Source organism: Zootoca vivipara, chromosome 5, assembly GCF_963506605.1.
Source record: "Zootoca vivipara chromosome 5, rZooViv1.1, whole genome shotgun sequence".
NCBI lineage: Eukaryota > Metazoa > Chordata > Lepidosauria > Squamata > Lacertidae > Zootoca > Zootoca vivipara.
The window spans coordinates 5,184,316-5,211,034 of NC_083280.1; the positions used below are offsets into that span (position 1 = coordinate 5,184,316).

Here is a 26,719-nt window from a genome sequence, read left to right on the forward strand (position 1 = left end):
CTGGATGTGTCCAGTCTTCATTCTACTTGGTGGCCATTGCTCCATCCTTGTGGGAGGGAGTTCCGCAGTTAAACTAGGCACTGTGTGACAAATCTCTTTTGCCTGCCCCCAATCGTCCAACAATCGGCTTCATTGCCCCTGAGTTCTAGTATGGTGAGACAGGGAGAAAAAAATTATCAATATCCATCTTCTCCAAGGGCCCCCCCCCATGCATAATCTTTCCCACCTCAGTCATGCCCCTAGCCCTGCATTTGCCTTTGAGGATTTAAAAAAAGCATGGCAGATGACAGAATACAAAATATAGATGTTGTATTCAGGTCCTCCTTGGGCACTAAGTTTTGGAGCTCCTGGTCAGGATGAGCTTTTGGCCTGATCAGGGGTGTGTGTGTCTTTTCTGGAGTTTATTTGCCATATTTCAAAAAGTGAAAATCAAAGTTTTGGCGTTTATTTTTTTAGTTTTGCCCAAAGTTGCTGAGTTTTTTTGTTTCTTGCAAAATCTCAAAAAAAAACCCAACTCCCCCCACAGAGTTTTTGAGCTGTTTTTAAGGGAAATCACCAGCAATGACAGTGCCGACATGAGTTGCCCTACATTTGGATTTTCTTGGAAGTTTAATGCGATTTCCAACCGGACGCTGTTTCCGATGGCTGATTTCTGGCTATGTCTGGAAAAATTCCGGAGGTATGGCAACCCTGAGTTATGCTTACTTTTTTAAAAAGTGAAAAATACTTTCTTTTGGGTTAAGCCACCTGAAACATCTTGAGGGAAAGGCGGGGTACTGAAGCCTAGAAAAATAAAGAAACAAATGTACAGTTATGTAGATTTTAGAGCAGCAGCAGGCCAGTACACACAGGCATGAATTTGGAGACGAGGGTTCAAGTCCCTAATCCTCCGTGGAGCACAATGGGTGATCTTCTGAAAGAGCTGAAGGATGCATACGGCCTCCAGTGTCTTCTTTCCTCGCCACCCCTCAGCCCGGCCTACCTCGCAGGGGTTTTGTGCTGGGGATAAACCAGGAGGAAAGGAGGAGACCCACATATGCTGCCTTTGGAGAAAAAGGTGGGAATATCGCCACAACAAAATAAATAAATAAATAGGTTCAAACCAAGCACATGGCAGTCGCGAGGCAACCACAGTTAGAAAAACAGGGACGATGGGAGAGACATGAACCGCCAAGAGCGAACTCCCCTCCCCTAATCTCTTTTAGATTAAATCCAAAATTGGAAAGGGTAGAGGGTGTGGGAATCCCACAGAACTTTCTAGAACCTCCCGCCATGCGCCTTGCCGAGCATGGATTTGGGAGCAGCCTCAAGCCCCGCCCTCTTTGTGGCCGCCATTTTGACGGAGGCGTCAGAAGTGGCCATTTTGAAAAGCGCAAGCCGAACCAGGGAGCCTGGGGACGAGGCTCCCCTTTGCACTCACATCCACACACCCTTTATGACGGTGATGATTTTACAACTAGGGGCCGAGAAAGACAGTTCTGTGCGACCCCTTACAAAAGAAAGCCCTCTGTTCATAACACGGTTGAGTTCCTCAGGGCAAAGCAGCCGGGAACGGATGCAGGTCCAGGCAAGACCAGACCCATTATTTTACATAATGCTGCCAAGTGTCGGTGGTGCCTTGCGGTCCAAGAGGAAAGCTCCGTCCTCCAAAGACATGTGCGGCTGGACTAGTGGCTTCCTCCTCAGAGGAAAGGGCCCTCACACTCCTCGGCCTTGTCCCTCTCCGGGTCGGCCTCATAGTCCTCCAGGTCGGACAGCGGCTGCCCATCGCCTCCACCGACGTGCTCAGAGACGGTGCTGCGCATGGTGACGCGGGTGCTGCTGGGCGAGTGCTTGCGCGAGCGCAGCTTCTGGAAGCGCCGGCGGCACATCACGTCCTTGAACATCTCCCGGAAGCGGGTGGACATCAGGTTGTAGAGGATGGGGTTGGCGGCCGAGCTCAGGTAGAAGAAGACACCCGAGATGATGTGCACGTACTGGAACATCCTCAGCATCCGGTCGGTCCAGTGGGTCACGAAGCTCCAGACCAGGCGGTCGGTGTGGAAGGGAGCCCAGCAGATCCCAAAGACGACCACAAGCGCAACTGAGGGGCAGAGAGAAGAACGTGAGGGAGGAGAACATCTGTCCTCGAGGTGGCCGACTGGGTGCCACCTGTGGGAAACCCGCAAGCGGGATTTGAACACAAGACCACTCTTTCCCTGTGGAACATCGCCATCATGGCTAATAGCCATCGAGAGCCTTCCCCTGCGGGAATTTTTCTTAATCCTCTTTTAAAGCAATGGAGGAAATGGCGGTTAGGAACCAAAGGCCCCTTGGTGGTAGTAGCAAAGTACTGGAAAGTTCTGGAAGGAGCGTGGTGTAAGAGAGCATGGCAGTTAGCTGTGGCACAAAACCTAACAAATTAAAGCTTGTGAGGGGTTTGAAGCAAAAGGGCACATTTACAGCGGATCAGTATATCTTTATTGTGTACAGTGGAACCTCGGTTTATGAACACCTCGGTTTACGAACTTTCGGTTTACGAACTATCCTAACCCGGAAGTTAGTAAACCAAGGTGCCCGAGGCCTACTGAGCGTCCGATGCCTTCGGGGAGGCCAGGACTTCATTCCGATGCCTCCCAGAGGCCGGGGAGCGCTTTCGCGGCTGTAGCCCAGTCGCGGAAACGCTCCCCGGCCTCCGCAAAGGCATCGGAGCGAAGCCCCAGCCTCCGGAAGGCATCGGAGCCGGGACTTCATTCCGATGCCTTCGCGGAGGCTGGGGAGCGCTTTCGCGACTGGGCTGCAGCCGCGAAAGCGCTCCCCAGCCTCCGCAAAGGCATCGGAGCAAAGCAGTTAATCCTTCTAGACGAGGGAAAACACCCCCTAAAGCAGCAGGGCCTTCTCTCCGATGCCTTCGCGGAGGCCAGGGAGCACTCCCCGGCCTCCGCGAAGGCATCGGAGTGAAGGCCCTGCTGCTTTAGGGGGTGTTTTTCGTCGTCTAGAACGGATTAATCAACTTCCCATTACTTTCAATGGGAAAGTTCGCTTCGGTTTATGAACACTTCGGTTTATGAACAGATTTCTGGAACCAATTGTGTTCGTAAACCGAGGTTCCACTGTATTTAGCTAAGGCAGACATGGAAGAACCTTCCCTCACATCGGGAAATATTCTGGCGTATATAATTTTTAGCTAGAATCTGTTTATTCATTTGGATTGGGCTGGAATTGCGTTGCTCCAAGGGGTGTTAGCCTCTGCTGTGACAGGTGGAAATTTAATGACAAAATCAGAGAGAGGCAGAGAATTCTCTATGCTGATTAGCAACTGGGGGGGGGGGGGAATGAACAAGAAAAGCTCTCTGCCCCCCCCCCCAAGCAAGGGAGGTGAGGTGGGGGAAGAAGGAAAGTATTCTGTCTTAAATCCAGCACTTGGGTTTCCGCCAGCTTTCCTACAGACAGAGCCGTCTTAAGCATATCAGGCGCCATGGCGCAAAAATCCCTCTGGCGCCCCCTCCCTTTCCCAGAATGTAGAACTTGGGGCCCAACTTGCGGACCACCTCGTAGCCCCAGGAGCTGCCGCCCACAGAAGACGCCCCCGATGTGGTGGCCGCGGCGCAGCTGGCCAGCCCGCTGGAAACCTGCACTCGCTTGCGAGGCTCCGGGGCGCCTCCTCCTTCTCCGCTGCCTGACAATGACAGCTCGCTGCCGGCGCTCTCGCTGCTGCCCAGTGGCCCGAGGAGCAGGAAGTGGTTGCCATGCCGCCGCCTGTGCTCCGGGGAGTGGTGGTTAGTGGGGCGGCGGGCACTGGTGACGCAGAGGAGGCCCCTTTGAAGCCGCTCCTGCCACCGCCGCTCCCTCAGATGACAGGGGCTCAGCGGGCGGCGGCTGAGGGGATTCCCGCGGCCGAGGGAGAGAAGGCAGCGTCGGCGGTGGAGGAGCCATAGGGCTTAGTGGCTCGTTGCGCTCTGCCAACTATCTGGTGGCATGCAGGGAAAGGGGAGGCTGCCGGCAAAGGTCCCCCACTCACTGGGGCACCCCTGAGAGGCCGGCGCCCTGGCGCGGCGAGCCACTAGGTCCTATGGGAAAGACGGCTCTGCCTACAGAAAGTCCCCTGCCATGTCCCTCTTTGCTTCTCAGCTTATAAGAAGCTTTGAAGCAGATCCCCGCCCTTCAAATATTGAGTTTGCTTTTCCCTGTCCCAAAGTTTCCCCGTCATCCTCCCCACAACCCCCATTGTTCCGCCTATGCTGAAATTAATGTTAAATTTAAACTACATACCCAGTGCTTTCTTTCAGCCGGAACTCAGTTCCGACCCTTCTCAGGTAGGTGCCATTGTCGCTTTAAGAGAACAAGGGTGGTATTCATGGTGAGTTCCAGCACCATGCATGTGTGTGCGCGTGCGTGCGTGCATGCACACATTTACAAAAGGTTCTACTTTAGCTGAAATACAGTGGTACATTGGTTCTCAAATGCCTTGGTACTCAAAACGCCTTGGTTCTCAAACGCCGAAAACCCGGAGGTAAGGTCCAGATTTTGAACGTTTTTCGGAAGCCAAACATCCAATGCGGCTGTCGGCTATTATTTCCGGGGCGCCTGCACCAATCAGAAGCTGTGCCTTGGTTTTCGAACATTTCGGAAGTCAAACAGACCTCAGGAACGGATTAAGTTTGGCGCTTTTGTTTTTGCTATTTGTTTTTGAGGCTTTTTCGGTTAATTTGCTTTTGTGACTGTGTAGAACCCAGTTCAGCAACTGATTGATTGATTGAGTGTGTGACTGCGGAAATGGATAAAAAGCCCCCCCCCATCCAAACAATGACTATCATCAGTGCAGATTAAAAAAATAATAATAATTTTAATTTTTATCATCTACAATACTGTCTTATTTATTTTATAGTGCAGTACATTGATTATTGCTTTCATTTTATGGATCAATGGTCTCGTTAGATAGTAAAATTCATGTTAAATTGCTGTTTTAGGGCTTGTTTTTAAAAGTCTGGAATGGATTAGTCCGTTTTGCATTGCTTTCTAATGGAAAGTGCGCCTTGGTTTTGGAAAGCTTTGGTTTTGGAACAGAATTCTGGAACAAATTAAGCTTGAGAACCAAGGTGCCACTGTACAGAGAAGATACATAACCAATTCCTGGTAGTATGACAGCTAAAGATAATACAGGTAAAACTCGGAAAATTAGAATATCGTCAAAAAGTGCATTTATTTCTGTAACGCAACTTAAAAGGTGAAACCAATATATGAGATAGATGCATGACATGCAAAGCAAGATATGTCAAGCCTTTATTTGCTGTAATTGTAATTATTTGTCGTTAGACGGGTCAATTATAAATGGAGTGTAATTAATGAAATGTAATAGCGGTGTTCACTGAGTGCTCACTGGAAGGACAGATCGTGAAGCTGAGGCTCCAATACTTTGGCCACCTCATGAGAAGAGAAGAATCCTTGGAAAAGACCCTGATGTTGGGAAAGATTGAGGGCACAAGGAGAAGGGGACGACAGAGGACGAGATGGTTGGACAGTGTTCTCGAAGCTACGAACATGAGTTTGACCAAACTGCGGGAGGCAGTGCAAGACAAGAGTGCCTGGCGTGCTCTGGTCCATGGGGTCACGAAGAGTTGGACACGACTAAACGACTAAACAACAATAGCGGTGTTTATTTTTGTATTACTGTATTGTAACTATTTGTTTTATTACTGTGGAATTTCCAAAAGAAAGCATTTGTAAAAATTAAAAGAAAAATAAAAAACAATAAGTTGCATTACTGAAATAAATGCACTTTTTGACAATATTCTAATTTCCCGAGTTTCACCTGTATATGCCTTTTCTGACACCACATTCACTGGTGAAAGTAATGAATGGGCAACATAAAGGCAAAGACTGTAGCCCTAGTTCTGGGAATAAGAAGAATGCAAGTAACGCGTCCCCCCCCCCCACAATATTTCCCCCACAATCCCACACGGCTCCCGGGGTCCCTTGACTCACACAGCATGTTGGTCACCTGCCTCCTGCGGACTTTCTTCTGCTGGAGGCGGACGCTGTGGTAGTCGCAGTTGCTTGCCGACTTGGCCTCCAGAGCCTCGAGCATCTTCTCCTTCCTCAGCTGCAGGCCGATGAGCAGGTACAAGACACTGATGACTCCCATGGGCACAAAGAAGAAGATGATGGTGGTCACCTGGATGATGAGGTTGTACATCAGGCGGGACTTGACCAGGGTGCAGGTGGCTGAGTCGGGGACCACCCCCCGGGCGGGGACGCGGAGGGTCTGGATGCCGTGCAGGCTGGTGTTGGGGATGGAGCAGACGATGGACAGGACCCAGACAGTGACGATGACCCTCTTGGCGTGGTTCTTGGTCACCACGTACTTGGCCTTGAGAGGGTGCACCACGGCAATGTAGCGCTCCACGCTGAGCGCCGTCACGTTGAGGATGGAGGCGAAGCAGACGGCTTCAAAGAGCAGTGTCTTGAAGCAGCAGCCGGCCGCACCCAGCAGGAACGGGTAGTTGCTCCACATCTCGTAGATCTCCAGCGGCATGCCCAGCAGGAGGACCAGCAGGTCGGAGACGGCCAGGCTGAAGAGGTAATAGTTGGTAGGCGTCCTCATGAATCGGTGCTGGATGATGACCAGGCAGGTGAGGGCGTTGCCCACCGCACCAACCACGAAAATCAGGAGGTACGTGGTGCAGATGGGGACGAAGAACCCCGACCGGCGCGGCCCCAAGTACTTCAGGCGGAGCTGCTCTATGGTCATGTTCAGGTCTTCGGGGTCAAAGTAAGGCTCTTCTCGACTGCTATCATTGCACAGGTCCTTCTCCAGCACCTCCAGGGCGGACAGCTTTAATCCCAAATGGGAGCAGTTGACAGAGGAATACATGGCCCCGAGCTGGAAAAAAGAGAGAAGAGGAGTTAAGAAGAGCCTGGTTGCTGGATCAGGCCAAAGACCATTCTGATCCTGCCTCCTTATGAGGAACAGCTGAGTCAGTTGGTTATGCTTAACCTGCAAAAGAGGAGACTGACAGGAAATAAGATAGCCACCTTCAAATATCTCAAGGGCTGTAACAGGGAAGATGGAGCAAGCTTGTTTTCTCCTGCTCTGGAGGGTAGGACTCGAACCAATGGCTTCAAGTTAGATGAAAGGAGATCCCAACCGTTATGTATTCAGTGGTCTGTGCTTGCCTGAGCTTGAGTCTGGACTAAGGATTCTGAGCTCCTGTGTTCTGATTCGATATATGATGTCCAATCACAAAACATTTCAGGATTTGGCCCTCTGTCATTGGCCCTTGAACTCTTGAGTCGTGATTCGCAGCTTGGAAGCTTAGACAGCCAATCACGCTGGGAGTGGGAGTGGCCCAGGTTTCCAGGAATGTATATATGAGCAGTTGCTTTGCCCCCCGTTTCCCAGTTATGTAGTTCAATAAAGGTTCTTGCTGTTATTGATGTGTCTTGCCTTGTGAGAACCCACCTACACTTCACCATCTAAACATATGGAAAAGGTTTCTGATGGCAAAAGAGCTGTTTTACAGTGAAACAGTCTCCCTCGGAGGAGGTGGACTCTCCTTCCCGGGAGGTTTTTAAAGCAGAGGTTGGATGGTAATTTGCCATGGATGTTTCAGCTGAGATTTCTGCATTGCACGGGGTTGGACTAGATGACCCTCGGGGGTCCCTTCCAACTCTACCGTTCTATGATTCTACCGTATGCCTGTTCTCACAGTGGCCAGCCAGATGCCTTTGGGAATCCCACAAGCAGGACCTTCATGCGATGGCACATTCTCCACCTGTGATTCCCACTACCTCTCATGGTGAAATGCATGGCCATCGTGACTAGCAGCCATTGAGAGCCTGATCCTCCACGGAGTCATCTAATCCTCTTCTGCAGCTGTCCTGTCCAAGTTGGCAAACTGCTAGTGAAGCCTCTGCCTGTGGGGATCCTATGGGACTAAACCAGAATAAAACTAGCAAATGCTTAAGCCAAACAGAGTTGGAAGCATTCATTACAGCAAACAATACAAAGAGATGAATGTGCAAGTAGTTTGTCTGAACATGAGTGACGCTATTGATACGGCAAGTCCCTCGGAACCCAAAGGGAAGACAAGTAGGCAACGCATGCCTGCAAAAGCCACCGTCAGCCAGTCCAAAGGACCCTGTAATCCATCACGGTGCTGGACACAACTCCTTCTCTGCAAATGGCCTGAGTCCCAGAGCAACGGGATAAACCCGCAGCAAGCGGCAAACTTTCTAAATTGCAGCTTGTACGGGACGCAGCCCTGCAATTGTAACTCAGTTGTATGGAACAATGCCGGGTGATGAAGGACGAAGATTCCCCACCCCCTTGATAATCAACCGTGCATATACATTAATTAATTTGCATTATGCAAGATGGTAAGAGCCCAGAAATATTATTGAGCTCTGCTGTAGAACAAGCTCCAGCCCCAAGCCTTCTCGTCCTCCACTGAATGATCTTGCCCCTGCAGGGGCTTAGATGAGCAAGAGCACAGAGCAGGATCAAGCTCGGCTTGCCCCTGCTTCCCCAACGTGTTTGACAGATACCGTAGGATGATTCAGTCACCAGACCTGCTCCTTGCCTCCGCCCCTCCATGCTCCAGGCAGACTGTCTGCCTTTTTTATTAGTAAAACTAGCTGGCCCGGCCACGCGTTGCTGTGGGTTTTTGTGTTAAATGGACCTTTTTCTCTGTTCAATGGACCTTCGGAGTCTCCCTTTAGAGTCCCCTCACCTGCCCTGTCCCAACCCTGACTCCCCTACTGTAAGTTTCAAAAATAAGACTCCCCCACCCACGCGTGTTCCTGAAAATGTCCCCACCCCCCACTGCTTTGGCTGACTCAGGGTCCTACCCCCCCCAATGGCTATGTGTTTTCCCCCTCCTTTTGTTGTGCCTCATCCCTGTGATTCCCCCACGCTGTGAAAGGCCCATAAAATGCCGCACACACATTACTGAATTAAATTTACATTTGCTCGTCTCCTTTCTTTTTCCAAAAGCAGAATCAGAACTGGGAGGTGGGTTAGTGACGTTATTGGTTTCTTGCCAGTCGGAGCTGTACACAACTGACTTTGGCCACAGATGCACCGAACTTCTTCTTTTTCTTCCTGCGAGAGAAGAGTCACATCTAAACAACACAGGGAGCAGACTCAGCCTCACTACTCCTATTACACCCATCCATTTATACCAGGGGTCAGCAAACGTTTCCAGCAGGGGGCCAGTCCACTGTCCCTCAGACCTTGTGGGGGGCCGGACTATATTTGGAAAAAAAAATGAACGAATTCCTATGCCCCACAAATAACCCAGAGATGCATTTTAAATAAAAGGGCACATTCTACTCATGTAAAAACATGCTGATTCCCGGACCATCCGCGGGCCGGATTGAGAAGGCAATTGGGCTGCATCCGGCCCCCGGGCCTTAGTTTGGGGACCCCTGATTTATACTCTTTGTCCTTGGAGAGCTCCTTTATTGTATACTGACTCAGACTAAAGATCTATCTAGCTGAGCCCAGCCCAGGATGACTTGGAGGCATAAGGAATTGAACCCGGGGCTTTGCATTGCAGGGGGTTGGACTAGATGACCCATGGGAACCCTTCCAACTCTACGATTCTATGATTCTGCATGCAGAGCTTGTGCCCCACCCTCTGGGAACATGGGAAGCTGTTGCATGCTGGGAAGGGACTCTGTCACGAAACTAGTTCAAAATGCCTGCAGGGCAGCAGGTTCGAGAAGGGAAGGATAAGCAGCAGCAGAGAAACAGAAAAACTGGCTGGTTGTTTCTTTATGTGTGTGTGTGTGAGGGAGAGAAAGAGAGTGAGAGAGTGCTTGAGGACAGGCTTTTATCACCAATTGCATTTCCAGTTGTTGGCATTTGATTTAATCGTTAAAGCTATACTGGAATAGGTGGACAACAACTGATGTCAGAGATATTTTTCTCTCTCTATTAAAATGGTGGGAAAGCATGTAAGCTTTCGAGTTGTGCAGACTGTTCGTTGTGTTGAAGCAAACGAAAGGTGCTCGGAAGGTGGCAGGCTCTCCTTCCTTTTTTGCAATTGTTTTTATATATTTATACATTCTTACAATATTAGTGTGGGACATGGGTGGCCAGCTCCTGCCCACCTAGCAGTTCGAAAGCACGTAAAAGTGCAAGTAGATAAATAGGTACCACTCCGGCGGGAAGGTAAACGGCGTTTCCGTGCGCTGCTCTGGTTCGCCAGAAGCGGCTTAGTCATGCTGGCCACATGACCTGGAAGGTGTCTGCGGACAAACGCCAGCTCCCTCGGCTTATGGAGCAAGATGAGCGCTGCAACCCCAGAGTCATCAGCGACTGGACCTAACGGTCAGGGGTACATTTACCTTGACAATATTAGTAACCTAAAACTCTCAGGATTACCACTTCCCTCTACCCCTCTTCTGGTTTTCTTGTTTCCACACTATAATATTTACACACTGATTTATATCAGCATACTGTTCATATCTCTTGTCTTTGTCCATGGAGTTTTCTTGGCAGGGATACTGGAGTGGCTTGCCGGTTCCTTCTCCAGGTGGATCACGTTTGGTCAAAACATAACTTCTCTAAATTATTTAAGCCCCTTCGCCATGACAAGGTAGTGATCCATGAAGGGGTTTTCCCAGTAGTGATGTATGGAAGTGAGAGCTGGACCATAAAGAAGGCTGATCGCCAAAGAATTGATGCTTTTGAATTATGGTGCTGGAGGAGACTCTTGAGAGTCCCATGGACTGCAAGAAGATCAAACCTATCCATTCTGAAGGAAATCGGCCCTGAGTGCTCACTGGAAGGACAGATCGTGAATCTGAGGCTCCAATACTTTGGCCATCTCATGAGAAGAGAAGACTCCCTGGAAAAGACCCTGATGTTGGGAAAGATGGAGGGCACAAGGAGAAGGGGACGACAGAGGACGAGATGGTTGGACAGTGTTCTCGAAGCTACCAACATGAATTTGACCAAACTGTGAGAGGCAGTGGAAGACAGGAGTGCCTGGCATGCTCTGGTCCATGGGGTCACAAAGAGTCGGACACGACTAAACGACTAAACAACAACAACTGTTCATATCTATACATGGTTCTTTCTATAATCTCATATAGAATGCTCCATCAATTATACGTTGTAAGGTTTATCTCAGACCTGCCAGTGTTCTTATATGTAAACAGTGTTTCTCAAGGTAAGTTATAAATTTCTTCCAGTCTTTTTGGAACGTCTGGTCATCCTGCTCACGAATTCGTCCCGTCAGCCTGGCTAATTCTGCGTGCTCTACCATCTTTGTTTGCCATTCCTCGATAGTCGGCAGATCTTAATGTTTCCATCCTTGATCTATCAAAACTCTGGCCGCTGTTGTCGCATACAGAAATAGATTTTTGTCTTCTTTTTCGGGCTCTTCTTCCTTGGAGATTTTAAAGCAGAGGTTGGATGGCCATCTGCCAGGGATTTTTCAGTTGCGATTCCTGCATTCCAGGGGGTTGGACTAGATGACCCTTGGGTCCTGTCCAATTCTACGATTCAATGAATGCAGCCGAAGAGCAGCTGTGACGATAGCTTTAGAAAATTCAAAACTGGCCTTAGATGCAGTTGACGGGGAGGGAGGGGGAAGCAAATTGAACTGTCCCCTCAAAAGGCTTAAGAAGGGAGATTCCAGAGGCTCAACTTGAGAAATAAAACCAAGGTATCACACAAGCTAAAAACTGACGAGTTGACCCGTGATGGTGGAAAATGGCAATATGCTTTCTCTTCTTTATTTCTGCCTTCGTGAGAGTCTGTACACAGTTATGAGTTTGTGGGTGTCGGATTCCTGTAATTAATCCCTAGATCCAGCAAGTGTTGAAATCTATCTAATCAGGCCAAATTACCTTCTTCTTCGTCAAATATAGTTTTATTAAAACTTTTCAACATACAACAAAAAACAGAAGCAGAACAAGAAATAAGATAGATAGAAAGAAAGAAAATGAAGAAGATAGCAAATAAGCAAAGAGATAAGAATAATAACAGGAAAGATAAGTAAAAGCAACTTTCAGCCATCCATTTGTCAGTTGTGCCCGCAAGAATTCCTCATAATGGGAAGAAGATAGCCATACTTTTTAGAGAAACACACAGCGCAGAAAATAAATATCCCCAAAACTGAGCAGCTACAATGAAGCTCAAGCTTCCCTGGGGAAGTTCAAAAACTGCCACTTGCATTTTTTAATTAACCCCACATTGGCATTTGTCCAAACCCGACAGACAGCGGTTAATTGAAAAAAGTCAACTGCAAACTATAGCTTATGAATGAAATTGGCTGCTATCAAGCAAGCCGTAGTTAAGGTAAATAGGCAGGGTCTCTTTGTCACACGACAGCATGACCAAAGGCTGCAAACTAAGAGCAATCCATAGGAGAGCTTTCTCCCACTCCTCAAATTTCTATTCTAGGTGCCGGAGCATGGGGTGGGGGGGTGGGGAGATACCCCTCAGTTATTTTTCCAGGCTCTCTCATCTTTATTGTTGACTTCGACCCAAATACATTTAATTAGAGAGTTGATAGACAGCATAAGGTGGCTGGTGCTATTAGTTCGGGCTGTGCCAAAGTGGCTCTCTCTGGTTTTGGACTGTGATGGTTGGGAACTGTAGTCCACATCTGGAGGGCTCTCGGTGGGTGAAGGACATGACAGCTCATTGAAAGCCCTGGCGCTTTTCTTTCGACTTGGCAAGTGATCCTGGCTGCCATCGTCTGCGTGCCGGCCTGGGAGCAAGCGCCGCTGAACGCAGTCTGACTTCTCTGCAAGCAATCTCCTGCACTCCCTGGCTGGCCAGCAGGCATGGGGAGAATCCAGGGGGACAGCAAAAGACAGAGAAGGGTTCAATCATTTTCATGGCAGAGAGTGGACAGGCCAGAGGCCGCAGGGAAGACTAAACAAGCACCTGTCCGATACTTGAGATACCAGACTGGCTTAAGTGATGGATTCACGAGTGGGCCATTATCCGATTACTGGGTTAAATGAAAATTCAAAATGGAGATGTAATGAATTGCAGCCGGTTGATTGTAATCTCTCCAGAGCCCTGGCAGGTTTGTCACTTTGCCCCGTACTGACTTCTCGGTATCCTGTCCCCCTGGGCGAGAGATGAGAAGGGAGTGTGTATACATTCGGTGAGAGGGAGAGATGGGGCTGGAACAATGGATGGATCTTCTGTGTCTTTTGCCACAAGGTGAACTGGCACTCCTAAAACATTTCCTGTTTGCATGGTGGGCTATTTTGCGATATTTGGCATTCTATACTCTTTTTGATTGATTGATTGATTGAGTCCATTGTACTTCTGCTGTCTCTTTCCTTTGTATTCATACACAGTTCTTCACTTTGGGCCAGGCAGTAGAATTTCTAATCAAACCGTAAGGTAACATAGCACACCCAAACCTTGCTTCGAAGTACGGTATATTTTTAGCCAGGCCTCCGTCATCAGGGAACTGGTTTATTAAAACTTTTCAACATATAACAAAAAACAGAAACAGAACAAGAAATAAGAAAGAAAGAAAATGAAGAAGATAAAAAATAAGCAAAGGGATAAAAATAATAACAGTAAAGAGACCATAAGTGAAAAATAAGTTTCTTATCTTTCCCGGAAAGATCTGGTCCCGGAACTCAACCCTGTTATGTATGCAGCAGTAAAATGATCTCTGTGGCTGCAGGGCAGACAAAACACTTTGCAAACAGATGTCATGGATGATAGGAGTTGTAGTCAGAAATATCTGGAAGACAGGTGGATTGGGAGAAGGCTGGCTTAGTGGCTTTGTGGTGGAGCATTTGCTTTGAATACAGAAGGTGGCAAGTTGTATCCCCAGGTAAGGCTGGAAGGATCTGCAAATTTCATTTCTCTCCATTTCTCAATTTTTCCAGCCTTAAATTCAGCTCTCCAAAGTTTTCGTTCTGCAGCAATTTGCAATTTTTAATTTATTTTTAAAAACCTCATGGATATTATTCCACTTTTAGGGCCGAATTCTCCTCAATAGACACATTTTTTGCTTGTAGTCTTAACCAATGTCCACACTATTGCCAGCAATTGCTCCTAATATGATGATTTTTGTATGCTGTTTTCATATTGATTTTTTTGCACATTTCCCTCTACTCATTGTTGATTTCCTTCATCCGAGGACCACATGGCGACATACAGTATAAAAACACAAAAACACATATCATAATAACATTTTTGTAAATGTTTGCTTGGCTGGAGAACAGTGTTGCAGATTCAAATAAGTGTGAACTTGGAAGATGGTGGTACTTCAGTTCTCATATTGTTTCGGGACCTGGGAATTTAATAAATTCAACTTAAAATGCAAACTGAATCCAATTCCCCACCCCCAGAGAGACCCTTGTCTGAACCCTGGTATTTATATAGCACCCTCTCAAACCATCAGGGCAGCGTAAAGCACTTAAAACCCCCTCAATAACTGCAGTTCTGGTGGGGCAGGACAGTCAAAGAAACAGACCCCCGTTTCAGGCAGACATAAGCCTCAAATCGCCCTTTTTCTTAAACAGATATCACTGCTTGCAAGTCTTCAGAAGCTGCTCTGCCTGGGAAGGAAAGCTCCCCTGTGTTTAACCTGCAACGTAGTAAAGCAAAGGGCTTCTGGGCGCCTGTAGGATGCCTCTCCCAGTGAGCTGTTGCCATCATTGGGTGATGCCGGCAGGGGGGTTGATATTGGTGTGGGGCTGGCCCCAGAAAGCAGCAAGCTCAAGCATTTTCTGGGAATCCAAGACATAAAATGAGGCATGTTTAGGAACATAGGAAGCTGAATTTTACTGCCTTTTGCAGAATATCAGACCATTAGGAAGAACCTCCTGACAGTAAGAGCTGTTCGGCAGTGGAATTTGCTACCAAGGAGTGTGGTGGAGTCTCCTTCTTTGGAGGTCTTTAAGCAGAGGCTTGACAGCCGTATGTCAAGAATGCTTTGATGGTGTTTCCTGCTTGGCAGGGGGTTGGACTGGATGGCCCTTGTGGTCTCTTCCAACTCTATGATTCTATGATTAGGCCCGTCTAGCTCAATATTGCCTGCACAGACTGGCAGCAGCTCTCCAAGGTCTCTCCCAGCCCTACCCGGAGATGCTGCCAGGATCTGAACATGGGACCTTCTTCAATCAAAGCAGCTGCTCTGCCACCAAGTTTTATGCAAGGGACATAGGAAGAGGCAGGCCAGATCAGACTAGTTCCCTGGGTCTGCCTCTCGCATATGAAGGGGACCAACTGAAGAGTATATAGACATGCATACCGTATTGGAGCCAGCAGAGGTTTGGGTTTGTTTATAGATTTTGCAATGCTCTATATCCTTCTTCTTTAAAAACATCCCTATTTAAAACAACCCCTTTAACGCACCTGACAACCTCACCCATCAAAAGCCCAGAAGATTGCTTACCTGTTTCCCCATATCTGGCCAAACCACCCACCTTCCTCCAATTGACAATTTAGCACTGATATTAATCACGCTTGTGTACATACCCGGAGCGCAAAGTGAGTTACGGTCTATCCATCCATCTGCGGAAATCTACCCTGTCAGAGAGCTGACAGGTTGTCTCGTGGCAAGGAATTGCTTTCATTTGCCTGTCCACAAGCATTCATCAAGGCATGGGTGGGGGGCGGAGGGGGGGCTATATCTTGGGTACCTGTCTCCCCACCTGCACTAGCTGTGCAATATTCCAGCTGGGCATTGTGGAAAGTGCAGGGGGGGAAGAGGGGCATCTTGGCCAGCATCTCCTGGCTAAAGTCTTCCCCAAACAACCCTCCTCTTCAATTGTGGGAGCAGAGATGCCATTTTAAAGGGGGAGGGAAAGAAGTTCCAGGTATATCCCTTCTCCTTTTTATGTAAGAGCATCAGAAAAGCCTGCTGGATCAGGCCAGTGGCCCATCTAAGTCCAGCATCCTGTTCTGCATCCTGTTCTCAGAGTGGCCAACCAAATGCCCAAATGGGAAACTGGGAAACCTTGTAAGCAGGATTCGAACACAGGAGCAACTGTCCCCTCCTGGAGGGGAAGGGTTAAAGTCTCACTAACATATAGCTTCTCCTTTTGCGGTTGCCAAACAACACCCACCCACGGGGTGGGGGTGGGGGTGGGGGGTGGAATGGCTCAGATGTTGTTTTGGTTTAAAAGAACCGAATGTCTGGACTGGCTGCCAAAATGTATGTGCAAAAGACAGAATCCTGGAGAAGCTGCCAGAACTTTTCAGAGCAAAAAGCATCACGATGGCTTAAGCAAGTCAGCTTGAGCTGCAGAAATATTTTACAAGCGTTTTGGATATAAAGTGCAGTAAGTAAATAAATGAAATCAAACTGCGCCGCTCGGGTTGCGAGCTTAGCCGGAGAGCGCCCCGTTTCCCCTGTCGCCGCCTAGAGAGATGATGGGGTGCCATAGGCGCCCCCCCCCAAAAAAAAACAGGGCCTGCCCACTCCCAGGCACAGCTCCCCACCCAGCCTGGGCTCAACTCAGTGACAGAAGAGGAGAGAGATTTCCTTATTCGCCCCTGTTCCACCAGCCTTTGGCTCCTGAAGCACCGGATGCTCTGAGTCAGAGCCAGTCTAGCTCAGCACTCTTGACATCGGGTGAGGAGACATACCTTTGGTTCTCCAGATATTGCTGAACTACAAGTCCCATCAGATCCAGCCAGCAGAGCCATCGGTAAAAGCCGATGGGCGTTGCAGCCCAACGACATTCGGAATCAAGAAATTGTAGAGTTGGAAGGGACCCCGAGGGTCATCTAGTCCAACCCCCTGCAATGCAGGAATCGTAGCTGAAGTATCCCTGACCGATGGCCACCCAACCTCTGTTTAAAAACCTCCAGTGAAGGAGAGTCCACCACCTCCAAGGGAGTCCTCTCCCCAACCTCCTTCCTAAACTGTGGCATCCAGAACTGGACCCTGGACTCCCGGCGTGGTCTGACCAAGGCAGAAGAGAGCGAGACTATTGCCTCCCTTGATTTGCAGACTAGACTTCTGCTGATGCAGCCTAGAATCGCCTTGGCCTTTTTTGCTGCTGCATCACACTGTTGACCAGTCTCTCCCCGCTTTCCCTGGAGATGCCAGGCATGGAACTGGTCCCGAGGTTTTTGCATGCACAGCCTCTGAGCTATAGCCCTTCCCTTCCCCAGATGCTAAGTCCTTTTGAAGGCAGAAATGGGCAATTCTGATCTCCCCTGCGGTTCTGCTTCTCTTCCCCATTTTGCAGTGATCTGCTCCTTGTGGAGAGTGCAAAACAGAGAGCAACGGCTTGGCTTTGCCCTCCTTCATTCCGACAAGCCACCTCTCTCCCTTTACTTGCAAGCATGCAATTGCTCTAAACTTGCCTCAATCCCAACAGCAGGGGACACAGACACTCAACAAAACGCATTGCTTATTGCAAAACACACACACAAAGAGAACACAAGTGTTGAAAAGGAGAGGGGAGCGGACAACTTTCCGAGATTTTCTTCTTATTCTAAAATTAAGCGTGGTTTGAATGTAGGACATTACTACTGTACTGGCCTGGGGAAATAGTTATGAAGAATTGGCATGGACTTAAAGGGCTTCACAAGCACACACACATACACACACCCCAAGTTTGAGCACTCAGCTTCTGAAAATGGAAAAATAATGACAGATTACAGGCAAAAGGGCACCATAGCTCTACACATTAACATGCATTTTATAGAACACATACACGACCCCATCAGAAAGAGGATGCTCTGCTAGATGGGCCTGTTAAACAGCCTTGCACTTTTTCCTCTCGCCGCTCCCTCTTCCCAAACATTTCAGGTCTTCCTCCTGCTGCTCCGGAGGGCAGGATCAGAACCAGTGGATTCAAATGGCAAAGGAGATTCCGACTTAAGATCGGGAAGAACTTTCCGGCAGTCAGAGCTGTTCAGCAGTGGAGCAGACTCCCAGAAGAGGTGGTGGGTTCTCCTTCCTTGGAGGTTTCTAAGCCGAGGACGGGTGGCCGCCTGCCAGGGATTCCTGTAGCTGCGATTTCTGCATTGCAGAGGGTTGGGCTAGATGACCCGTGGGGTCCCTTCCAACTCTACAATTCTATGATTCTATGAAACCAATCTTTCCCCAGCTCTGCCTTCCTCTCCCTGCATCCCGAGACAGCCAAAGAGATCTGCACACAAGCCGTTGTCCACTTCCTGGGCAGGGAATTAACTGCATTGCTTTCGATAGGCTGTGCATTTTGGATCGCATTTGCATGTCCCTGTCCACCTTTTCGGCACAACCCATCGCTAATAAATACATTTTTACAGCACAGATTGAGGAATATATGTGGTCCCCCTCCTCTCTTTCCTCTGATGCTCTGCTAAAGCTTACTTAGACAAAGATATTCAGTTAAACCAAACTAACCCAAGTCTTCCATTATCTGCATAATGCTAAGCATACCATAAGAAAACAAGGATTTCCCTGCTGGGTCAGAGCAAAGGACCATCCAACTCAAGATCGTACAAAAGGGATGCTTTGGGGAAGCCCCTTCCCTCCATCGAAAAAGCAGGGCAACAAAAGGCAAGAGCCCAGCAATAACTCCCCCTCCAGGTATACTGCAGCCGAACTGGAGGCTCCATAGAGCCATCGTGGCAAATATACAGGGAGAAACCCGTTTCCCTCCACAAATTTGCCACATCCCTCTTTAAAACCCCGGCTTTAAGCCCTTTAAAGGTCTCACCCCTTTGTCGAGTGTTTTACTTTAAGCCATGGGTGTCAAACACAAGGCCCGGGGGCCAAATCCGGCCCGCCAGACCTCGTCATGCGGCCCGCCGAGCGCCCCAGCCAGCGAGACCCAGCAGCGGGACCTTGCTGCTGAACCGCCGCGCCGACAAAGCTCCGACAAACAGCTGGGGCCAGGGGGGGTAGAAAGGCAGCCGGAGCAGCGCTGCGTGGAGCGCCCCGAGCCACAGCAGGAGAAGGAGGAGGCAGCTTGCCAGGTCAGCGCCCGGCAGCACCGCACTGAGAGTCCTGAGCCTCTGCAACACAGCAGTGCTCTGTAGCACTTTGAATCCTCCTCCTCCTGCCATGGCTCGGCGCCTGGAAACTGCTGCTGCTGCTGCTGCTGAAGCACAGACAAAGCACCCAGCAGCGCCGCGTGGAGGAGGAGGAGGATTCAAAGTGCTACAGAGCACTGCTGCGTCCCAGAGGCTCGGGACTCTCCGCACGGCGCTGCCGGGCACCGACTCGGCAAGCCTCCTCCTCCTCTTCCTCTTGCCTCACCTCCTCCTCCTGCCACGGCTCAGCCTCATGAACGTGAGCTCAGCAGCGGCTCAGCCTCACAAACGTGCAACTCTGAGGCTTTACGCACTTCTCCTAAAACGGACACCCGCTGCCTCACGCTGCACGGTAAATGCTTTTTGCCCCTGGGTCCCTTCACGCTCTTTTCTGGTGCTGAATCAAGGCGGCGACCCCCCCCTTCCCTTTCTTTCTTCCTCTCTCTCGTTCTTATTCTTTCTTTCCCTCTCCTTCCTTCCTTCTTTATCTCTGTCTTCTCTCCCTCTTTCTTTTTCTTTCCTTCTTTATTCCTTCTTTCCTACTCTTCTTTCTCTCACCTCTTTCCTTCCTCTCTCCCTCCTGCTCCCTCTTTTCTTTCTTTCTTTCTTCCTTCCTTACTTCCTTCCTTTCTTCCTTCCGTCCTTCCCATCTTTCTTCCTCTCCCTCATTCTTATTCTTTCTTTCCCTCTACTTCCTTCCTTCTTTCTCCCTTTCCATCTTCTCTCCCTCTTTCTTTTTCTTTCCTTCTTTATTCCCTTCCTTATTTCCTACTCTTCTCTCTCTCCCCTCTTTCCTTCCTTCCTCTCTCCCTCCCACTCCCTCTTTTCTTCCTTTCTCCCTTCCTTCCTTCCTCCCCTCCCCTCCCCTCCTCTCCCCTCCCTCTCCTCAGAAACATAGGATGCTGCTTTATACTTCTGGCCCTTAAACCCTGGAACCAGGAGAGCAGCTCCAGTGAGTCAACCTCAGCCAGTCCCTTTGGTGAAGGGTGGTGGCTCACTGGCAGAACATCTGTCATGCATGCAGAAGGTCCCCAGCATCTCCAGGTACTAGTAGCTCTGCAAAGGTCCTGCATGAAACCCCAGTGAGCCTCCACCACCCAGTGCAGTTACCAAAAATAATTTTTCAATAAATTGTACAATAATTGTACATTTGAATATCTACTTGCCATTATTCTGACTATGTTTCTGCTTTCAGAGCTAGTTATTACTTACATTATTACAAAAAACAGTAATAATTGAATGCAGTGACAATAATTTATGATAATAAAGAGTGGACACATAGTCCTACAGATACAACCGGCCCTTTGAGGGTGACCAAACTGCTGATGCGGCCCCCGATGAATTTGAGTTTGACACCCCTGCTTTAAGCGTATTAGGTAGGAGCAGTCGTTCAATATTATTATTAAGCAACGGAAAGCTACGGACCGCTTTCTCTCGTACTGTTATGTTATCAGCGTTGCAACATCGCCGAGGGAGCACTCGGAGCAGGAGTCCAGGACCCCACTTTGCAGAAGCAACAGGAGGTCTGCAAACACAGCACCCCACATTCCAGAGCAAGTGAAATAACACAAAAGACCATTTAAGGGGGGGGCATTTACCGTAAGACCATTAAATCCAAATTTCTCTATGTTCACTGCTGAGCATTGCACAGACCTAATCGCATTTTGTGCCCTGTGCTGATTTTCTATGAAAAAGGGACCTTGTTTTTCCAGCCTGTCTGCGAGATTGAGGAGCCCCACACCCTCCTGCTTGCAAATCCTTTCCCTGGCCATTGATCTGTGCAAACTCCTTCCAATTTACCGAATATTGAAAGAAAGGGACTCTGCACACGCTCAGGGGCGCTGTCTTCTATTCCCGGTTCAAGTATTTCCCTACAATTACCCTCCCCCCCCCCGCACCAGAAGCAGATTCCAATGGCACCATATCAAAGCTTTACCTGTGTCCCGTCGAAGGCGGCCAGGAGCTCAGGAGATGTCCAGAGAATACACACGAGGGGGGGGTCTTTTCCCTCCCTCCCTCCCAGCCCAGACACACACCCCTGGGATGGGGAATCAGCTCTTCAAGCAGCCCACACTCTTCCCACAGCTGGCATGGCCAGGAGCGCTCAGCGCAACTGATGTGCAATTCCATGCACGCTGACTCAGAAGCGAGTCCAGCGCAGCTCTCACAGGCATTAAGTGGGTGATGGGTGCTGAGGGCTTTCCCCGCCTCCCCGAAGGTGTTTTATCACACTGCAAGCTGAGTGGTGGGTGCCCCACCCAACTGCCCTCGCAATGTTGCAGAGGCTGGACTGGTGGCAAGGAGAGGGGAGCTGCACGCAGCTTCACGGGCGTCTCTAAACATCACATACACACATACCCCAAGGAGATTTTTCCAGGACCAGGAGCCAGAAGACCGGCGCAACATAGTGGGGGGAGACCCAGGTTCAAATCTCCTCGCAGCCACGGAGCTCGCTTTTGTGACCTGGCTTCAGCTTCTCTCTCTCTGAGCCAGCCTAACCTACCTCGCAGGGTTGTGGGAAAGGTACAGCGGCGAGGCACAAACACCACCTCCAGCTCTTTAGAGAGAAGGTGCGCTATAAATACCAAGGCGGTGAACTCCCCCTTCCTTGGAGGTTTATATGCAGAGATTGGACGGCCACCTGCCAGGGACTCTTTAGTTGTGATTCCTGCATCGAAGGGGGTTGGGCTAGATGACCTCTGGGTTCCTTGCTGGTCTCCTTAGTCGCTTGGTGCATTTTGAATATAAATATTCAGGCTTTCTGAACAGCAAAGGCAAAACTGATCTGCGCTCAGGCTGTGATCCTGCTGTTTAAGAACAAGGCATCATTGCCTCATCCTTCCTAAATCCTCTGGTTACAATTCCCTCCATCCTGCCAACCATGGCTAAAAGACGAGGCCAAGGCAGAAACTTGCAGGGCATTTTCTTATCTCCATCCGTATGGATAAACTGCAGATTTCGGATGGCTTTTGGAGGGACCCTGTAAGCAGCAACGGGAAGAGGAGAAATGGCGCAGAAGGACACTGTATGTACGAAGCTGACTTATTTTCAGCCAGATCCATTCAGCTCCCCAGCCCAATGCTGTCAACTCTGGCTGGCAGTAGCTCTCAAGAGTTTCAGACAGGGGGCATCTCTTAACCCTACTGGAAGGTGCTGCCTTGGGACTGAACCTGGGACTTCAGGTGTTCTACTCCTGAGCCACCACACTCCTGTAGCCCAAAGCCTGTTTTAGGAACCTAGAAAGCTGAGCATTGGGTCCATCTAGCTCAATACTGTCTACACTGACTGGCAGCAGCTCCCCAGAGTTTCAAGCGGGCGACGCTTCCTGCCCTATTTATTGCCTTGATATCCAAGCTTTCCCTCCAAGGAGGTGGCCTACACAGCTCTCCCCCTCATTTAATCCCCCCCCACAACAGCCCTGCGAGGTGGGCGAAGGTGAGGGGCAGTGATTGGCCCCCAAGGTTATCCAGTGAGTTGGGAATTTGAACCCTGGTCTCCTGGGTACTAATCTGACATTCTCTAACCACTACACCACACAGCCCTGCCTGGAGATACTGCCAGGGATTGAACATGGGACCTTCTGGATGCAAAGCAGGTGTGCTACCACTGAGTCCCTGACCTCCCCAAGAACACTTCCGTTACTGACCATTTGCACGTATTTAGTATTGCAACACCCCTTCATGGATCAATGCCTTGTCGTGGCGAAGGGGCTTGAATAACTCAGAGAAGCTATGAGCTATGCCATGCAGAGCCACCCAAGATGGACAGGTCATAGTGGAGAGTTTTGACTAAACGTGATCCACCTGGAGAAGGAACTGGCAAGCCACTCCAGTATCCCTGCCAAGAAAACTCCATGGACAAAGACAACAGGCATATAAAAGTTATGACGCTGGAAGATGAGCCCCTCAGGTCGGAAGGCGTCCAACATGCTACTGAGGAAGAGCGGAGGACAAGTACAAGTAGATTCAGAGCTGATGAAGCGGCTGGGCCAAAGCCGAAAGGACGCTCAGTTGCGGATATGCCTGGAAGCGAAAGGAAAGTCCGATGCTGTAAAGAAAAATATTGCATAGGAACCTGGAATGTAAGAACCATGAATAGAGGTAAGCTGGATGTGGTCAAAAATGAGATGACAAGAATAAATATCGACATCCTGGGCATCAGTGAACTAAAATGGAAGGGAATGGGTGAATTCAGTTCGGGTGACTATCATATCTACTACTGTGGGCAAGAATCCTGTAGAAGAAATGGAGTGGCCCTCATAGTCAACAAAAGAGTGGCAAAAGCTGTGATGGGATGCAATCTCAAAAATGACAGAATGATCTCGATACGAATCCAAGGCAGACCTTTTAACATCACAGTAATCCAAGTTTATGCACCAACTACCGGTGCTGAAGAAAGGGAAATTGACCAATTCTATGAAGACCTACAACACCTTCTAGAAATGACACCAAAGAAGGATGTCCTTCTCATTACAGGGGATTGGAATGCTAAAGTAGGGAATCAAGAGATAAAAGGAACAACTGGCAAGTTTGGCCTTGGAGTTCAAAATGAAGCAGGGCAAAGGCTAATAGAGTTCTGTCAAGAGAACAAGCTGGTCATCACAAACACTCTCTTCCAACAACACAAGAGACGACTCTACACATGGATATCACCAAATGGGCAGCATCGAAATCAGATTGATTATATTCTCTGCAGCCAAAGATGGAGAAGCTCTATACAGTCAGCAAAAACAAGACCTGGAGCTGACTGTAACTCAGATCATCAGCTTCTTATAGCAAAATTCCAGCTTAAACTGAAGAAAGTAGGAAAAACCACTGGGCCAGTAAGATACAATCTGAATCAAATCCCTTATGAATACACAGTGGAAGTGAGGAACAGGTTTAAGGATTTAGATTTGGTGGACAGAGTGCCTGAAGAACTATGGATGGAGGCTCGTAACATTATACAGGAGGCAGCAACGAAAACCATCCCAAGGAAAAGGAAATGCAAGAAAGCAAAATGGCTGTCCAACGAGGCCTTACAAATAGCGGAGGAGAGGAGGCAAGCAAAATGCAAGGGAGATAGGGAAAGATACAGGAAACTGAATGCAGATTTCCAAAAAACAGCAAGGAGAGACAAGAGGGTCTTCTTAAATGAGCAATGCAAAGAAATAGAGGAAAACAATAGAATGGGGAAAACCAGAGATCTGTTCAAGAAAATTGGAGATATGAAAGGAACATTTCGTACAAAGATTACCATAATCAAGGACAAAAGTGGTAAGGACCTAACAGAAGCAGAAGACATCAAGAAGAGGTGGCAAGAATACACAGAGGAATTATACCAGAAAGATATGGAGGTCTCGTACACCCCAGGTAGTGTGGTTGCTGACCTTGAGCCAGACATCTTGGAGAGTGAAGTCAAATGGGCCTTAGAAAGCACTGCTAATAACAAGGCCAGTGGAAGTGATGATATTCCAGCTGAACTATTTAAAATTTTAAAAGATGATGCTGTTAAGGTGCTACACCCAATATGCCAGCAAGTTTGGAAAACTCAGCAATGGCCAGAGGATTGGAGAAGATCAGTCTACATCCCAATTCCAAAGAAGGGCAGTGCCAAAGAATGCTCCAACTACCGCACAATTGCCCTCATTTCACACGCTAGCAAGGTTATGCTTAAAATTCTACAAGGCAGGCTTAGGCAGTATGTGGACCGAGAACTCCCAGAAGTGCAAGCTGGATTTCGAAAGGGCAGAGGAACCAGAGACCAAATAGCAAACATGCGCTGGATTATGGAGAAAGCTAGAGAGTTCCAGAAAAACGTCTACTTCTGCTTCATTGACTATGCAAAAGCCTTTGACTGTGTCGACCACAGCAAACTATGGCAAGTTCTTAAAGAAATGGGAGTGCCTGATCACCTCATCTGTCTCCTGAGAAATCTCTATGTGGGACAAGAAGCTACAGTTAGAACTGGATATGGAACAACTGAGTGGTTCAAAATTGGGAAAGGAGTACGACAAGGTTGTATATTGTCTCCCTGCTTATTTAACTTATATGCAGAATTCATCATGCGAAAGGCTGGACTAGATGAATCCCAAGCAGGAATTAAGATTGCCGGAAGAAATATCAACAACCTCAGATATGCAGATGACACAACCTTGATGGCAGAAAGTGAGGAGGAATTAAAGAACCTTTTAATGAGGGTGAAAGAGGAGAGCGCAAAATATGGTCTGAAGCTCAACATCAAAAAAACCAAGATCATGGCCACTGGTCCCATCACCTCCTGGCAAATAGAAGGGGAAGAAATGGAGGCAGTGAGAGATTTTACTTTCTTGGGTTCCTTGATCACTGCAGATGGTGACAGCAGTCACGAAATTAAAAGACGCCTGCTTCTTGGGAGAAAAGCAATGACAAACCTAGACAGCATCTTAAAAAGCAGAGACATCACCTTGCCGACAAAGGTCCGTATAGTTAAAGCTATGGTTTTCCCAATAGTGATGTATGGAAGCGAGAGCTGGACCATAAAGAAGGCTGATCGCCGAAGAATTGATGCTTTTGAATTATGGTGCTGGAGGAGACTCTTGAGAGTCCCATGGACTGCAAGAAGATCAAACCTATCCATTCTTAAGGAAATCAGCCCTGAGTGCTCCCTGGAAGGACAGATCGTGAAGCTGAGGCTCCAATACTTTGGCCACCTCATGAGAAGAGAAGAATCCTTGGAAAAGACCCTGATGTTGGGAAAGATTGAGGGCACTAGGAGAAGGGGACGACAGAGGACAAGATGGTTGGACAGTGTTCTCGAAGCTACGAACATGAGTTTGACCAAACTACGGGAGGCAGTGGAAGACAGGAGTGCCTGGCGTGCTATGGTCCATGGGGTCACGAAGAGTCGGACACGACTAAACGACTAAACAACAACAACAAGTATTGCAACAAGCAGTCTTTTGCTGCCCCCAATGTCCAAAGGCAGCTCCTAAGGATCTAGTTTAGCACCCTCGCTGTCTGCCTACTAGATCTCTCCGGGTCCTCCTTCCATCCAGCCGCCACCCCAACCTCCCTGTCGATCCGGCTCACCTCTTGCTCCCTAACCCCTCATCACCTCCACTTGCAGCCGGGGTTGGACTAGGGTTGGACCCGTGGTGTCCCTTCCACCTCGACCTTCCGCTTTCTTCATCGGATGAACAGGCTCCCCCCCCCCAACCGGGCTTATTCATCCCGCGCCTCAGCCGAGCCCCCCAAAACCACTGGGCAAAGATGAAAGAGAATCGCCTCTAGGCATGTGCAGAGTGCATGCCGCCTTCCGCTTGGCAATTCCAGAATAACCACCATTTAGGATTCATGGACAGGGCTTTCGAGAGCGCACGTCGAGTGCCCAGAGCCCAAACTCTCTCTCTCTCCTAACCGCCGCTCGCCCCGATCTCTCCCCGCAGTCCCCGCGCCCCTTCCCGCGAGCAAGGCAGGCAGCAGGCACGTCCGTCCGCCTCGACGGCTGCCAGGGGGGCTTCCCCTGCAGCCACCCCAAGAGGGACCGCGCTCACCTCGGCTCCGTCCATCGCCCGTCTCCTGTCGCCGCCGCCGCCGCTGCATCTTCGCCCGGTGCCCCGGCCGTCGGAAGCGCCTGCCTGCCGCTCGCTCCGCCGCTTGCAGGGCTTTTAAAGCGCCGCCAGAGGGCGTGCCCGCGCCACGAGACGCCCGACGGGACGGCGAGGCGGAGCAGGATCGCGCCGGCTCCTTCTCTGCTGCTAAAAGCTCCGCCCTCGGATGGGAGGGAAGGAGGGGGCAGTGGCTCTGC

General features: G+C 49.2%; 1 protein-coding gene and 1 non-coding gene across 3 annotated transcripts; both read right to left on the reverse strand.

The window, feature by feature from the left end:
* Window positions 1–523: 523 nt before the first annotated feature.
* On the reverse strand, window positions 524–26,531 carry NMUR1 (neuromedin U receptor 1). Of its 2 annotated transcripts, none has more exons than XM_060274293.1 (3): window positions 26,466–26,531; window positions 5,965–6,862; window positions 524–2,083 (listed from the first exon to the last, which is right to left on the reverse strand). In XM_060274293.1, exons 1-3 carry the CDS (start codon window positions 26,478–26,480, stop codon window positions 1,683–1,685), a joined length of 1,314 nt encoding a protein of 437 aa, XP_060130276.1. In that variant the 5' UTR covers window positions 26,481–26,531; the 3' UTR covers window positions 524–1,682. The 2 variants fall into 2 exon arrangements, with proteins under 2 accessions (XP_060130276.1, XP_034989377.1); XM_035133486.2 differs by lacking the exon at window positions 26,466–26,531 and adding an exon at window positions 8,945–9,496.
* Window positions 5,790–5,855, reverse strand: LOC118094113 (small nucleolar RNA SNORA13). The gene has a single exon (XR_004693722.1). It is a non-coding gene; the product is annotated as a small nucleolar RNA SNORA13 (small nucleolar RNA).
* Window positions 26,532–26,719: the final 188 nt, after the last annotated feature.

What these genes read in the sequence shown, in the direction of transcription:
- NMUR1 (XM_060274293.1), bottom strand. An exon ending in GCAGGTGACCAACATGCTGT is followed by an intron (nt 2,084 to 5,964) that starts GTGAGTCAAGGG and finishes TCTGCCCCTCAG; the next exon opens with TTGCGCTTGTGGTCGTCTTT.